Source organism: Colias croceus, chromosome 30 (genome assembly GCF_905220415.1).
Source record: "Colias croceus chromosome 30, ilColCroc2.1".
In the NCBI taxonomy this organism is placed as follows: Eukaryota; Metazoa; Arthropoda; class Insecta; order Lepidoptera; family Pieridae; genus Colias; species Colias croceus.
The window spans coordinates 1,661,508-1,678,753 of NC_059566.1; the positions used below are offsets into that span (position 1 = coordinate 1,661,508).

General features: G+C 34.1%; 1 protein-coding gene and 1 pseudogene across 1 annotated transcript; one reads left to right on the plus strand and one right to left on the minus strand.

Annotated features, from left to right (window-relative positions):
- Nucleotides 1–372: 372 nt before the first annotated feature.
- Nucleotides 373–1,580, minus strand: LOC123704525. The gene is made up of 2 exons (XM_045652908.1): nt 550–1,580; nt 373–465 (listed from the first exon to the last, which is right to left on the minus strand). The coding sequence occupies exons 1-2, from the start codon at nt 1,384–1,386 to the stop codon at nt 373–375; spliced, it is 930 nt and encodes a 309-aa protein (XP_045508864.1). The 5' UTR covers nt 1,387–1,580.
- Nucleotides 1,581–5,582: 4,002 nt separating this feature from the next.
- On the plus strand, nt 5,583–8,011 carry LOC123704526 (annotated as a pseudogene).
- Nucleotides 8,012–17,246: the final 9,235 nt, after the last annotated feature.

Sequence of the window (17,246 nt, forward strand, 5' to 3'; positions counted from 1 at the left end):
ATTTACGAAAAGATCAATCAATTAGGATGCATAATTAGATCCTTCATACCCGTATGAAGAATATGTATTTATGTAGTATTTTGAAATAATCATAGTTATAAAATTTTAGGTATAAAAAATATTATTTAACTTAATAATAATTAGAATTTTAATTTGTTGCCATTTTTTGTAATTAAACGCTGTCTTCGACATCCGTTTCTTGAAGGCTGTCCTGGATATTCATGGCATTTGGAAAATTTGCATATTCTTGATGGTAGTTTTCAGGAATTATTTTTGTTGTACAAAGTTTCCATAAATCTTCGTATTTCTTTTTTGATATAGGTAGGCGACTCTTGTAAATATTTTTCGGTTGTAGATTTTTGTTTTTATTAATTATTTCAATGTATTCTTTGCTTCATCCGTCGCCATTGTATATTTAACTGTCATCTTCTGTGGTTCAGCTTTTTTAAATGTCGCTGTACGCACCTGTAATATTTTTAAAGTTAGAATATTTATATCAAAATAGTCTCCTAAGTGTAATTATGAAAAGACAACGATTGAGTTACCTACTTTCGATATTTTTCCCGTCAGATTTCCCTTAAAGTATTTATCTGCGACAATATCCCAGCCGCAAAAATCCTTAAATGTTAAGACATTCACATGATAGGGCTTAGGATTCTTTCGGGCTAAATTAAACACTGTCGGCCATTGAGATGGTGCCCAAACAATTGTGTTTGTAACACTTTTTTCTATAACAGAATGCATTGAGTCCACTGGCATATAAGTGTGTCCGGGCAAGAGATAATTCATTTGGATGCTAGTTATATTCTTGCATTTTTGTAGACAAATATGGATACAAGCAAGGACGATTTTGTTTTTATTTTGTCCGGGGCAGGCATCACTGTAAAACAGAAGATGTTTGATAGAGCCACGACCGTCCACCATCTTGATGTATTTTTCTAAGACAGTGCACACTTCGTTAGCTCCGCGTTTTCCTTCTGTTTCCGTCCAAGTGTAACAGTAGCCTTCTCTAGTTCCAGATTCGTAAAAAGTTAGATTATATACAGCCAATTTGCGACTGTAATACAGTAACATACTTTGGCCATACGGCGTATTCAGAACTTTCTGTAAATCAAAAGATACGCAAAGTATGTTTCCATTTTGAATTTTCTGATGCGCTTGAAATCTTTCATAAGTCTCCTCTTTGTCTTTCAGATGAGCCAATTTCTCTTCTTCTTTTTCTCCTTTTTCTTTTTCGAAACGCACACACTTAGCACATTTGTCTTTACGAGGTATATGAAAACCAATATTATATTCTTGAAATATCTTCTGAAAAACTCTTTCTCCTATTAATCTTTTATCTTCGCGTATCATAGATTCTTTGTAAATTTTATACAAATTACTCATATTTCGAAATTCTTGAGGCAGATAAAATCGTTTTGAGTTTTTGCGGCAATAATGAGACGGTAAATATGGTAAACTTTTAATGTAATTCCTTGTTTCCTCTACAATGATCTCTGGTGTTTTATTTGCTGGAACATGCTTTCCCCGTAAATCGTCTTTAGATGAGCCGTATGCAGCTTCTGTAATAATGTTATATAAATATTTTTGTAATATTTATCTAATGTGTTCAATAAAAACTTCAAACAAACTTTTCTTTTTCCTTCGCCTTCATTAATAAAATAATCAAAAGTGTATTGTCTACGACTTTGGTCTTCTTTGATACGCTTCCTCTTAATCGTCGTTTGCACAAAGTAATCGTTAAATAGCACGACATTTTTGTTTGTAGGACATTGTGCCATTATATATAGCCAAGCATTGTCTATAGCCTCTCTAGGCAAATGAGCCATAACAGTGCATCGTTTAACATGTTTTCTGGCTAATTTTGATTTTGTGATATTTAACTCATCGGCTTTTCGCCACAAGCTTTGCGCAAAATGAAAATAGCAGCCATTGATTTTAGTCTTAGGGAAAACATGTTTAATAGCAGACATAGCTGCTTGTTCAAAGTCAAGTATAAATAATTGGGGTGAAAATTGGGGAATTTGACTTTTTATTAATTTAAACATAGTTATGTACGTATTTTTGTTTTTGTTCGGCAGTAAGGCATAAATAATTGGTATAATATTATTGTATGTGTCATTACTACCTAAATCTACATGTAAACTATATAATTGATTAAATGGTTTTAAACAAAATTTGAACGTCCCATTTTTTTACAATCTCGATTAGCGAAAATTATAATCCTACTGGGTCCATTACTGTAATCAGCTAATAAAAAATGTTGATATCTTTCGGGCACAATTATTTCTTTGATAGAATTAAAACATATTTTTTGTACACCAAGTGATTTATTTATTTTACGATGGAGCTTATGCTTAATATTTTCCAATGTAGGTATTTTTTTAATGAAATCAATGCCACTATCCACGAGTCCCGCAACAGTTTCCCGATAAGCTCTTGGAATTGAAATAGTATAATCAGACTTGATTTGTTCACAGCACTTGTTAAATTGTATTTCTAATTCGTTTGAAGCAAAATCCGGCTCGCAGTCATGTTTGTCATCCCGTGTAATGGTATTATTATTGGCAATAATTAATTTAGCTTTACTTTTTTTTCTTTTAGTGCAATTCCAAACACAGGAACCATCTTTATTTCGCCTTTTCTCATGGTATCTATATAGATAATCTATGGCCTGCACGAAGAAGCACTCGTTTGCCTCGTTGCGATGTTACTATTTGCCACTGGATACAATTTTGTGAATTTGATGGCCCTGGTTCACCTGTAAATATTTTCATGGCATCTATATATATATGCATCAGCGGCGGCAGCCTAATTACACATTACGCTACTAATATGAACCCATTTCTAATAAAAGCCTTTGAGTTTTGCTGGATGATTAAAATAATTCTAGTAATTTGAAATCTAAATTGCTAGTAATCTTAAAATATGTGCATACTATAGCGCATACTATGTGCAACAAAACTTTTATATTAAAAGTAATGTTAAGCAAAGCAGAAGTATATTCTTCATCAAAAAGGTCGTATTGTAGAGTATTGCACAAATCAAAAATATGTTATCGCAATTATTGTATAAATCTAGTTATCCAAAAAAAGGAACAGTAAATTTAGAGTAATCAATTAAGCGCTATAAGTTAAGCATATATTTTTAAGGTTTAAGAACAACTTTATTTCTCATAAAGAATACATAAATTCACTTACTGAGAAACAATTTAGAAACTAAAATTAACAATTGGAGTGCACAGAGGTACTTATATTAGCACGAACAAAAATGTAATGACAATGTAATAACGACGCCACAAAATGGCGGCCGCCAATAAGAGCAGATATAGCTTCTTATTGAAATTTCTTTAACGTAATGAATGAAGTTTGTGATATTTTTTTATGCTAAGAATATGTAATTATATAAATCTTACCTCCACTATGTTCCATTATTAACACTCTCCACGTTGAATAGCATCAATGATATATAAAATTATCAAAAACACATTCACGCCACAGGAACATGAACCAGACTGCCGGCAAAGGGCAGCGCAGGCGCGCGCGTCCCATGATACAATAGTAGAAAGAGACAAATATATCGGGACCTTGTTGCCGTCTTACTTCTTTCATTGTAATCTGAGAGTCTTGTAGTAGCTTTGTTTATTTTCAAAGAAAGCGCACTCTACTTTCGTAACGGCTGTAGATACTGTATTTAAGTAAAAACAAAATGGTACCTACAAGGTAAATATTTATTCTATTTGAAATTACTGAAACAATCTGTATCTGACTGTACTGTATACTTTCGGCCCACTTAACCACAGCAAATTAAATAATAAAATCACGTCCGCAAGATCAAAGCGCGTTTGATCATGTAAGCTTATTCCATGCGTCGTAAATCATTACAATAGCATCCAGTATTGTGATCTTCGGATGTTTGGCACTGCTGGTGTCTTCATTTGCATCAAGATTAGCGATTATTTTTAGAACCAGGTTTTTACGAAAGTTTGATTTTAACACTCGAATTATTCCTTGGTCCATAATAAAGATGTTTTTTTTTATTTTTATTTTTTTTATTTATTTATTAGACACACCAATAATGACTCAATTAATACAATTTACAGAAGTACATTAGATTAGATTATTAGACATTATGCATTAGATTAGATGTTGTGTTCGGTGGCAGAAAAATTAGAGTTATGCTTCTCAAGTCGCTGATCTGGGGCTAATCGCGACAATTGTCAACTAGAAGCAGAATCTTTTTATTCTTTCCTGCATCATTCTTATCAACATGGAATCTCAACTATTTCTGGAATTGAGAATGATACGTGTCAACAGATTTAAAAAACCCTACGAGAAATTTGTTTACTTGAACTAAAAAAGAAGGTTGGTTAAAAATCGCACAAGGTTTTGCAATTAATGCAAACTTCCCTAATTGTTTGGGCGCTATAGATGGGAAACATGTAAGGACAATTAAGCCACCTAAAAGCGGTTCGCTTTATTGCAACTATAAGGCTGGTTGCAGAGCTTGACCGACCATCAGTGCGTACGTCAGTCGCGCTTGTCATATGTATGGAAATTCACAAAACCACTCATAGCTAGACCGACCATACGCACGCGTATTGTCATGCGTATTAGTGTCATAGTCATACAATTATTATTGATGCGTATCATCAGGACCGACGGTACCTACGCACTGACGGTCGGTCAAGCTCTGCAACCAGCCTAAAAAGTTTTTCTCTATTGTATTATTGGCCATATGTAATTCAATTTACAAATTCATTTTCATCGATGTTGGTTCATATGATAAAGCATCAGATTCACAAATATTTAATAACAGTGACTTCTTCCAGAAACTTCAAGACAACAGTTTAAATATACCAAGTTCTACGCCAATAACAGAAAATGGTTTACTGCCTTTTGTTTTTGTCGGTGATGAAGCGTTTGGCATCAGTCATTTCATACAACGTCCCTATAGTGGCAATTATTTGAATTAACAACAAAGAAAATTTAACTACCGCTTATCTCATGCTCGAAGATACATAGAGTGTAGGTTCAGAATTATGACTAATAAATGGCGAATATTACATCGACCAATAAATGGAGTTGTATCATTCGCGACAGATATTGTTCAATCTCTCTGTGTTTTAATAAAAAGTTACCTGCTGAGTATTTTTCCACCAGTCGTTTTATTTTTGAAATCTATAAATTTTTCACAAATGCCTTCCAAAGCATTTTTTGTTTCCGTCCGATTACTGTGCTTATCACTTTTGGAGTTCCATATAGCAGGACGTATTTCATTTATAAAATCTTTCACCTTTATATCATCCATTTTATAAATTATATTTGCGTTTATAAATTATCCTCACGTCTAGTCACCGCACTAGAACACGTGGAACGACGACGTTGCCGTCCTGCTGTCGAGCGTTCGCGATCCGGACGCCGCGCTGTTGCCGCACCGTGCATTTTGTATGAAAACAAACGGCCGTGCACTGTAGAGGTCCGATACGAAACGCATAAATTGTAAGAGCCCTTAGAGCTTGTCAAGATGACGCGATTTACGCGCGATCCGAGTCGCGCGAGTGAATGTTATGTTGCGTCCAGATGACGCGTCTCTCGCGCGAGCATTATAGGTACGGATTCAGTTCAGTCGGCAACATGATGCAGTCCGGAGCTGTTGTGCACGACTGTGATGTGCACGACTGTGATTTTACGAAAGAAATAGAGTTGTGGCTTGCTTACCGTCGATGGAAACAACGCAAACAAAGAGTAAAACGGCAGTACATAGTGCATCCCATTCTACATGATAGGATGACACAAAGTATGTTTATAACATTGTACCCAAAGCTTCGAGAACACAACAAAAAGTTTTTCAACTACTTTCGGATGTCAGTACAGTCTTTTGATGAGTTGCTTGAAATTGTAAAGGAAGATTTATCTCCATGTTAAAATTATGTAGTACGGGATGTTTCCGCAGAAGAAAAGCTCGTGATCACTCTAAGGTTAGTAATAAGGTATAAGTATATTAATGTATTTATAGGTTGGTATTTTAAATGACAGGATACAATCAAATTATCATCACTTAATAGTATTTATTATACTTGAAACTTATAAATTACTTATGATTAACAATTTATGATTAATCATCTTGAAATAGTGCGAGACAGTCCGATTCTTGTGAACCAACTGTTGATGCCGGTGATGGCGATTGGGCGTATGTTGATGTGTTATAACCACGTTGATTAGAAATCAATGGTGATTCAGGATCATATTGCAAATTGTCTGAAAAATATTGTTGCCGTTGTGTGGTTGCAGTGAAATCTTGAAATGGGGCTGTTGGGTGGCGAGGTTGTTGATTTCGTGTATTATATTGTGTGTAGCCATGCTGTGTCATATATTCAGGATATGTTGAAGGGATATGATGATGAAGTTGTTGACCTTTTTGAATAACATTCATTATTTCAATTTTTACTTTAAGTCGATTGACCTCAGGTATTTTCTGAAGTTCCTTGTGCAATGACAAACAAAACAGTTTATCGTCATCAGACTTCGTTGTGCTGATTGGTTGCGGCTGATTCTTGGATGCTGATCCAATATTTTTTTTAATAATGGAAATAAATTCCGCATCTGCAGCACTAATTTTTTTCTTTTTTGGCTGAGAGCTTGGTGGTCTCATCACATCTTCACCGTCTCCTGAAAAATCTTGTTCAGCATCAGATGGCACATCAGACTTTTTCATGTTGCTGTCAGTTATTTTATTTCGTACGGACCGTTCTATGAACATCAATCGATTAAAATAAATGTAAGAATTTTTGCAGGAGGCTTCAGAACCAGATGGTTTATGTTTATTCTTCTTCATTTCTCGAACAAACGAATCTCGCAACCCTTTCCACTTTTTTTGGAGTTTGTCGCCTGAAACCAATAAAAATCAATAGCTAATAATTTTTTCCACATTTAATAGTTTACTGATAAGGAATTCATTTAAGTTTAATTTTGTTTCAGATATTTAGCTACCGGCTGTTATTTTGCAGACCTGCATTATGCTTATAGATTGGGAAAGTCGACAGTAATAGAAATAGTGCAGAAATCATGTGACGTCATTTGGAAGAAATTAAAAGAACCTGCTTAAGTGCAAGAACCTACTAAATTGCAAGAACCTACTAAAGAAAAATTCGAAGAAATTTCAAAAGGATTTGAAAAATACACAAATTTTCCGAATTGTATTGGCGCCATTGATGCCAAGCATATTCGTATCATAAAACCAGTCGAATCTGGGTCGCTTTACTACAACTATATATAAGAATTTTCATTCACCTGTTTTGTTAGCTGTGTGATGCAAATTATTATTTTATCTCAGTAGATATTGGAGCATATGGCAAGAGTAACGGCTCGACGATTTTTAAGAACTCAGTGTTTTATAAAACTTGGTGGAAAAGAGTTTAAATATTCCAGACCCAAAACCAATATCGATGATAGATACAACCCCTTTACCTCATGTAATTGTAGGTGATGAGGCGTTTAGTCTGATGGAAAATGTAATGCGGCCCTACTGTGGAAAATCGCTGACGAATAAAAAAACAATTTTCAATTATCGTTTATCCAGAGCACGACGCTATATTGAATGTTGTTTTGGCATTTTGGTTAATAAATGGCGAATATTTCCATTCAGACCACTGAATGTGCACATCGATTTTGCGGAAAAAATAATTAAAGCTTGCTGTGTTCTTCACAACTACGTGAGATTAAGAGATGGTTATAGGTTTGACAACACGTTATACATTACATCACTTAATAGTTTGTCCACGGAAACAGTAAGACCTAGTGCAAGGTCCCGCAATACAAGAGATAGATTCGCTGATTATTTTGTTAATTCGATTCCGATTCATTGCTGTCCAAATTTAGGAGTGAACTGACAGTTTCGTTTCTTGACCTTGGTTCATTACTTGGATATTGAGGCTAAAATTTAGACTGATATCCAGGGTTTCCATACTGAGGTTCATATTGAAATGCACCTTGGTATCTATTTTCATGTAATTTTCTCTGTCTGTCTCTGACTGTCCCAGTCATCGAGAAAATTAAAAAAATGAAATATTTTTATATTTACGAATTAAATTTATTATATTATCAGCTTTGTCCTCTGACTTAAATTCCTCTTTGATAGCAAAAAAATCTTTAACTTTATAAGAATAAAATCACGTTACAGGATTCGAGTCTTAACAATTTATGTCCTCAAGGCGGTGGTGCATCTCGACAAGCATTTGGTGAACGAGACAAATTTAAAGCATTTTTCAATTCTTCTATAGATACTTCTAACATGCATAATGAATGAATTGCTTACTTGGGGTTAATGTGTTTTAATATAAAGATTAAGTTTACTTTTATTATTGTGTTTTAGTCAAGGTTTTAGTACCTGTTCCATGTCACGTCATCACCATTAAAATTACGGGTGAATTGCTACATATTAAAATATAAAACTTTTTAGTTAGGAATACCACAATTTATTCATTAAAATAACACTTTCCGTTTTCAGTGAATGGTAATTCCACAGCAATTTTACGCCATATATAATTCTTGTATTTTGTATTTAAATACTGTGGGTTCGCTAAATTATATAACGCTAGATATGAGCGTACACAATCAATAAGTTTTTCGTCGTCCATTTTCGATAGGTACTAGGATTGGATCAAGGCGTCACTATTTATCTCTCCGGCACGAATGGAGCGACTGTGCATACGTAGCGAAATCACGGACGGCACAGGGCACGCGCGGGGAGGGACGGGACGGGGACGTGCTAAGCAAATAGCAAAATCGTTATTTTATATTATTTATACATTAGTGTCACATAATATTCCCTCATACTCGGTAAAATTTCTTTCTTCACTCAGTCAATTGTCAGTGATTTATAATCTTCTTAAGATTCATCGTGCGCACCATTTTTATGACCTCAAATTGGAAATCGATAATTTGATCATTTCTTTGTCATCATCGAAGTTATCCCTCATTGAAAAATTTTAAATTATTTTTGCGAGGTCTATTACTAGATTCGTACACATATTTAGGCTTAATCTCCTCAATGGTTAAGCATAATGAGCATCAAATATTTTTTGCCTTCGTCCCTCCAAAATTTGAGTGGAACATTTCTGTCTGCATTTCTCTCCGCAAGATGGCTTCATAGACTTTTCGCTTACAACTTTATTTTTAGTAGAGTAGCTTTTACCTGCATGCCTCAATCGTTTTAATTCATTTGTTTTACATTTCGTTGGGTTAGCTAACTTGCCTCTCTATCAGCCCAGAGGAAAGATTAATAAAAACATTTAAGTAAGTTTTAAAGTACAACCCCGTACAATAATTAAAAAATTATTGTACGGGGTTGTAGGGCCCGTACAGAGTAAATAAAGGAATTAAGTACAATTATGTATTTATTGTTTTAATTATATATGGTTAATGTAAATGGTAATGAGTACGCGCAATTGCTATGGTGATCGAATGCGAACTAATGAAATATTAAAATGTCGCGTGATCGCGTAAAATGCTGACAGCGCGCAACGTGATGTACAAAGACCGTACAATTATTATTTTACTCAGGGCCGATTTTTCAATGCTTGGATAAAACTTATCCGTCCAATAAAGTATTACACGAAAATATTAAAATGTCACGTAAACTGTCAAATACGGGCAATTAGAATACGTTTTTAAAATGGTAGTTTTATACATTATTCGACGAATAAGTTTTAACCAAGGATTGAAAAATCAGCCCTTAAATATAAAGACTAATGAACAAGCTGCACAGTGTTCTATGTTTCATCATATTCATTTGTTTCATTGGAGTGATATTCATTTGCCTGAGTTGTGAATCCTCTATTTACTGGTGTCGGGAATTATTGATTACTGCTGTTGCTGTAGGAATCAGAAAAGTGTGATGAAAAATGAGGCTAGTTTGATTGTGTGCTGTTCTGTAATTTGATACTTGACTTTATTTAATGCTTTCATAACTTCCATGCGAAATTCGAAATTCATCATTTTGGACATCTCCGGCAAAAAAGACAATAAAAAATATAAATTACGGTCCTTATCATCATCAAACTTTTTGAGAAGAGATTCTTGAAACAGTGTCAGTGTTAGTTTTTATTTTTTCTTCGGGATACAGATGGGGCAACCATCAACAACCATCAACACACAGCAACCATCGGGATACGGATGGATAGACAGTGTCATACTGTCTACTTTGACGTCGAACGGTCGACGGCTGGTTTTGGTATACAGGTGTTTGCATTGACGCTACCTGGCTGGAAGACGGTTGATACAGTGTTGCGGGCATACTTTCTTCTTTACTGCGCTACCACTTCTTCATTTTTTCACGCGTGTAATAATCTCTTACGGCTTTCCATTTTTTTTGCAGAAATTGTACTGAAAAGGTTACGAACCATGTGGGGAAGGAAAATCGTATTTTCTTTTAGTGCCAGGTTATCTCGGAGACGATTACTTTCCTTGGCAGACTCTAAAGCCGACACATTTTGCGCTTCGAACAAGTCTAGCTGGTCTTGAGATACAGGCGATTGTGCTTCAGGAAAATTAACAGTTGATGCTGTTTCGGGAGGTTGTGTATTTTCGATATTCTGCGTATCTTCGGAAAGCTGTGTATCGTCGGGAAAAGAGTCTAAATTTGAGAGATGAGGTCATGGGGTGGGTTCATGCAATAGTGGTTTTGATCACTCGCATTGATTCGTTCAGAATGCGGAATCTTTGCTTCCACACCCCAAAGCAACGCTCTACAGTATTCCTCGTTCGTATGTGACTCACGTTGTATCTTTCTTCTGCCTGTGTCCTTGGCCTTAATATTGGTTTTAGAAGATGCGAAGTAAAAGGATACCCGCTATCTCCAATTAGCTTCCCATTAAATTCATTTTCCTCAAACCTCCGCTTTATTGATCTTTCTCTATAATATATTCTCTGTAAAGCATCCTGAAGATGAACGTAATTTTACGGTGGCAATAGTAGTTCATACATGACATTGTTTTACGCACCGATTGGGTCAACTTGAGAAATATTAATGGCATAACCATTTTCTCCACGACATAGCACCAAAGGATATTGTAAGCTGTCATAAGATCTGTGTAACTATGAATTTTATTGCAAATTATCATCACGACTATGCAATACAATATCTCTTTTGTCAAATTGCTGTCCAGCCATCACCACATCACTCGTGGAAGGCGCATTGTAACGTCCTCTGTGTTCTCCAACAGGAACTTTATTTGCATGGATTACGACATTAAAGTCAGGAATATCAGCTGGAACACTCTCAATCGCAGTTTTGAAAGAGTGTATGTAGATTTGAATTCAATTATGAGAATGTAACATATCTTGGAGAGATCTAATCAAATCTCTATCAATTGGCTGTGCAACACTTGTACACCGCGTAGATGCTTGTGTATCTGGATCTGCAATAAAATATATTTGCAGAAATTTGTGATCATCGGGTCGAAGTGGTAGCAAGCTCCCAGCTAACTACACTAAGTGTAGTAGTGTAGTACACTTGCCCTTGAAGTTTAAACGTAGTCATGAAGACGAAAATATAAACAGGGCCATTTATATTGACACTCATTTTAATCAATGAAACCATATTTTATTATTTTTCTAATTTTTTTTTTCCTAAAATATTCTTCTGTCTGGAGTAGCTACTAGTGTCCCCAGCGCTTTTATATTTACTCCATCCATATCACATACTGTTGCTGAAACATTTAAATTGACTTCGAAGCAGTGGTAGAGAACCTTTAAATATAAAAGAATAATTATCTCTGAAAACAGTGAAAATTTAAGAATATTAACAAGTTGCATTTAATATATTTACCTCTTTGATCGAGACCGAAAGTCTGTCTGCAGTAACAGATGAACCACATAAATAAAAAGCAACTGGTTGTTTAATTTGTTTACGGATACCACTCAACATGAATGATGAAAACAAGAGCATAACATGCTACTTGAGATGATCTACTCTATAATCCGTGATCTTGGTAGCCATCAATTAAATCATTGTAATTTGTATAATAAATGCTTCCTTATTGATATTTCATCAAATGACAAAATAAATTCATTGTCTTTTTGTTTCGGATTTTTTTAAACTTTTTTCAACATTTCAAATATTTATTTGTTTATTTTTACCCTTAAATCAAAAAGCAGCAGCAATTTTTTTGGAGATGACGGTGAGTGTTCAATTCTTACCAGTGTCTCTAAATAGGACAAAGTCATACGTTCTTTCGGAGATTTCTTTAAATCAGTTTTGCCTTTAACAATCTTTGAGGCAAGATCGTCTTGCAGCTTAAAATAATTTTCAGCCATTTTAACAACAATTCTTAAACTTAATCTCACTTAATTGATGGTAACAATAAATGAGGAGTGTCTTTTCAAAAGGGGATATGTACATTCTATCTTATTTTTCACAAAATGAGAAAAATTTATATGGGAAATATTTATAGGCCTACCGAAAAGCATTATTTCTGTTATGAAACTATTTCATTACAGTGTTCTAACTACACATTTTGCCAAAAAATATGACTTGTTAATTTAAAGCTACAGAGTTCAGAAAAATCATAATATCCTCTTTTGACACGGATCTTTTATAATATCCCCCTTTGTTTTGTACTTATTGTAAATATCCCCTTTAGTTGTGTACTATTTTGTAAATATCCTCTTTTGTATTGTACATCTCAAAATTTTAAATTATAATAAAACACAGAATATTCTTATTATTTAATAATAATGACCATAATTAAAGACATACTTATTAATTCTACTAAAAAGAATAATAGTTCAAATCCTGATTTGTCCAATATCAGGTGTCAAACAATCACACATAGATTCCATTTCGGTATTCTGTTCTTCTTCAGGGCTGCAGTTTGATTCATCAATAATTAATTCTTTATACCACTTCAGTTCATCTAAATTATACCACTCTTCGCCAAACTGTTTCTTGAGCAAATTTGAAATATCTTTCTTCTTGCATTCTTTTAGTGGACGTTGTACTACATCTAAATCATGTAAAGACAAAGGAGATCGCTTGCCCTTTTTGAGTAATGACATTGATTTTTCTGCACCTGTTTGGAATCTGTAGTTTTCATAGACCTTCAATTCAACAGTGGCTGAACCACGAACCCGTTTCTTATAGAAAAAAATTCTCTTCAAGGACTGTATACCATCCAGTTTCCTGTACTGCTCTTCCAAGCTTTTTATATCCTTAAGAATCCAGTCTTCTCCTAGTACTTTTAGCTGACCATATTTCTTGAAAACATCATAATATTCTTCTTTGTTGGTTATCACGGGTTTCTTTCTTATTTCTTTCTCCAGCCGACCAAAGACTCGGTCAACTGGGAGAAAACTATGTCCCCTCACTGGGAATATTAGTGTTATGTCTTTAAGATGTGGTGGGGAGTCATTTAAAAGGTAGAAAAGCAGCATGTGTATGATGTTGTTGCTGTTTTTGTTCTGCCCACCACACCCGTCGCAGAATAATCTCAGATGGTGAATCTCCTCATCAAGGGTCAATCCTTTTAAGTAGTTATAAACAAGACGGCATACTCAGTTTAATAAATAATAAAAATGTAAATATCCCCTTTTGAAAAGACTCTCCTCAAATATTAAATATAATAATTAAATTCGTAAAACAACAATGCGTACGTATAACCTTAAATTTACCTACTCACGTGTTTCTAACAAGTTCTTACAATCCAAAATTATTACTTCACACGTACAACCTTTGTGATAAATTGGGCATAAGTTCCCCGTCACTCCACTTTTTTTACTACTATTCTAAGTTCATGCAAACACGTAAACGAATTTAGGTTTTCAAATGATTCACTTTTTTCAAGTTAAATTTACCAACAATATAGAGTTCAAATTCACTTAAAGTTTTTTTTTATTCTTAAAATAAAAAACACTTAATCCAACTAGCACACAAGCTGCTTAAAACGGTTTTATATAATCAAAATGTTGTAAAAGAGCAGTTGAAGGGCTGTACGGTTATGCTTAAACAGTGCAGTAGCGTAATTAAATGGTCTACAACAGATGTGATACAATAGCTGTATTGCAACACATTAAAAAGCCTTAAAATATGGAAAAACTTATAACAGACATACTGTACAGGTATCTGAGTTATTACAAAGTTATAAATATCTGTTAAGCAACGGTAAGTTCTAATAAAGCGATTTATTAGCTAAATGCTTTTTAATAAAATTATAAGTTTCTTTTAAACTGCTTTATGTGGTATATGGTAGTCTTCCGAAGCCTTACGCTTTAAAATAACTTCCTTGACTGTCTCTGTAACGCTATCTTTATAACAGACTAGCGGTCCGCCCCGGCTTCGCCCGTGGTACATATTAACGTTTTCTCTACATAAGAACCATCCTCGTACTTCAAGGAATATAATAAAAAAAGAATTATCGAAATCGGTTCAGCCGTTCTCGAGTTATGGAATTACAACGAAAAGTGGCATTGATTTTTATATATTAGATAATTATATACTTGCAATAGCGCTGAAACCAGTATTTGTGCAGCGAGTCAACGATAACAGCATTAAAAAAATCTCTTGTGCAGCTTGACTGTTTGACTCATATAATATATATATATATATATATACGTTATACTATATAGTCGAAAATAAAGAGGGTTCCGTAGATAATTTTTTTGCGCCTTGTGTATCTCAGAGCAGTGCAGAAACTGACAATATTAATAGTGACTTCCCAGAATTTAACGATGAAGTTTCAACTATACTAAAATTTAAACATTTTGAAATTTCTGCTAAAACTCAGGACAAATATTTTATGACTAAAAATAAAGATATTATTGAATTTCAAAAAGTGAATGATGATATTAAAGGACAGGAGTGTAGGTATACATGGAAAAAAGTTTCTCAATAAAACGGATTTATTCCTCACACCATTAAAATCCTCATTTTTATATATATATAAAATGTCCACACAAAATACTGAAGTTACTGTATCACCCCAGGATATTATGTGCAAAGTTGTGTGTATTGAACATAGAAATGAACTTCATGTTTTACCTTTGTTGCATACATTTATATAAAATAAAACAATATAATTACTTATACATATTTTTTGGTTTTATTGAATCTTAACATACAAAATCAACAAGCTTATCAAAAATGGCATTTCTTAATAAAAAATATTTTCCTCACAATAGGAACTTTAACTTCTTTTACAATCACAATAAAGTTGTTTTTCTATCCGCTTAATTAGCTCTCTCTACTCGTACTATACCTCAGTAATAAAGGAAATAGTTATGTCTATAATTATCTTACATTCTCTATACTATAATTATTAGTCGTAAGATATAAAAATTAAAAACATTTTAAAAATTTTTTATGGCCTGAAGTTGTTAAAGTTCCTAAACCCTAAAGTTACTTTAACAACTTCAGGTTTCTTTAACAATTAAAAAAAGTGTTTGAAATAACACAGATTTATGTATCTGTACTTATTATGTTCACTGATTAACTAATTTCTTTTCTTTAAAACAATTGTCATTTGGATAAAAAATGATAGATTATAAACTAAAAAATTAACAAAGTGACTCTTCCTCTTCCATCGCGTTATTTTCTTGTCTTTCTATATTTTCGTTGGACATATTTACGGCTTCAGCTCCACTACCTTCAATCATATCTGATGCATCATTAGACTTGTCTTTTTTATTAAACTTCACTCCTTTTGATCTTTGTCTCTTTGTAGGCATTCTTTCTTGCTTGGCACATTTCCTTTTAGTCGAATTTCTCAAAATATTTTTAAAAAAAGCTTCATTATCTTCTAATGTAAATAAAGAATCCCAATTATTAATCATCTCAAAAAAAAGTTTAATGTGTTCTTGTAGCACTTCAGACTAACCTTGACTCCATCCTTACGAGTACCCTCAGACCACGAACATTCACACAAGAAGTCTCTAGAGAAGAGCATATCGACGAATCGGTAAGCACAATTAGTTCCATTCCCTAGACCGCCGGAACAAATAAACGAGCATGATTTTTTTAGTTTGTTTTTATACTCATTATTGCCAAGTAGTTTTTCCATTTCTTCCAAGTCCTGGACGTTTCTGATATGCTTTAAAATAAATGATTCTGCTTCAGCACTTGAAGCGTTTTTTAAGGATGCGGTATGCATATAAGATTTATTGACCTTTGAGAAACACTCTTCTATCTGAACATCTTCCCTCTCAGTGTCGGTATTTTCTGTAAAAGGCATTCTGAAAGAAAAGAAATATTAATAGTTAGTTGTAGTTGCAAAACTCCGCTAATTAATCTTAATATGAAATAAATAAACCCTATGATAGAGAAGTAGGTATTAGGTATCACTATTTTTACCTATACAACGAAAATAATTCGAGTCGTCGTCTTTTCTCTGCATAGCTATAGGTACGATCAGGATACAATAATGAATATACAAGACAACACACGAAAAGCACGTCTCCTACTCTACTCCAAGGCAAAAAGACAACGAGTGGCACGGCAGTCGGCGCGCGGGCCGCCGCGCCGCGCTTATCCCCACCCATGAGCGAATGCATCTCTGATAGGCATCCGTCGCACAACTCGCGCTCGATACAAATAACTACTCGACATGTATGAATCTGTCCGAACTGCGAGCGGACGCGCACAAACACATTTTCACAAATACAAACCGCAAGGTACAGACTAAGATCTACTTTAACACAAATACACACAAAGTAAACACACCGCCCGATAGATAATATTGTGGCGAGAATAATACGCGGGTAATACCGTGGGACGCAACTAGTGTTGCCCAAATGCAAGAACAAGACGAGACTTAGCCAGTCTTGGTCTTGGTCTTGCGCCAATACATCTGGTCTTGGTCTTGGTCTTGGTCTTGCGCTCCCAGTCTTGGTCTTGGTCTTGGTCTTGCAGCAAGAGTCTTGCAAGTCTTGCAATTACCTATTAGTTATGCAATTACGTATTAGAATTGGAACATTGTGAGCTTGAATTAACATAGCCATAGTAAAGATCAAGCAGATTAATAAATAACTGAAGATTTGATAAGAAGTTCGAAAAATCAACTGACCTATATGTCGTTTTCCATGGAATTAACTGTTTCTTAATAAACATTTATGATTTAAACATTTGATTTTTTTTTCATTTAAGCTTACATTTGCTAAAACATGTAAAAAACAAATTAATTACAATAACTTGACTGTATTTTAAAGAACAATACTTATCTGTTTAGAAAGAGATTGAACCCTCAACTTATAAGA

Excerpts from the sequence above, each read along its gene's own strand:
- LOC123704525 (XM_045652908.1), bottom strand. The coding sequence starts at position 1,386 with ATGAGTAATTTGTATAAAATTTACAAAGAATCTATGATACGCGAAGAT. Across the intron at positions 466-549 it reads TGACGGGAAAAATATCGAAA|GTGCGTACAGCGACATTTAA; the intron begins GTAGGTAACTCA and ends AAAATATTACAG.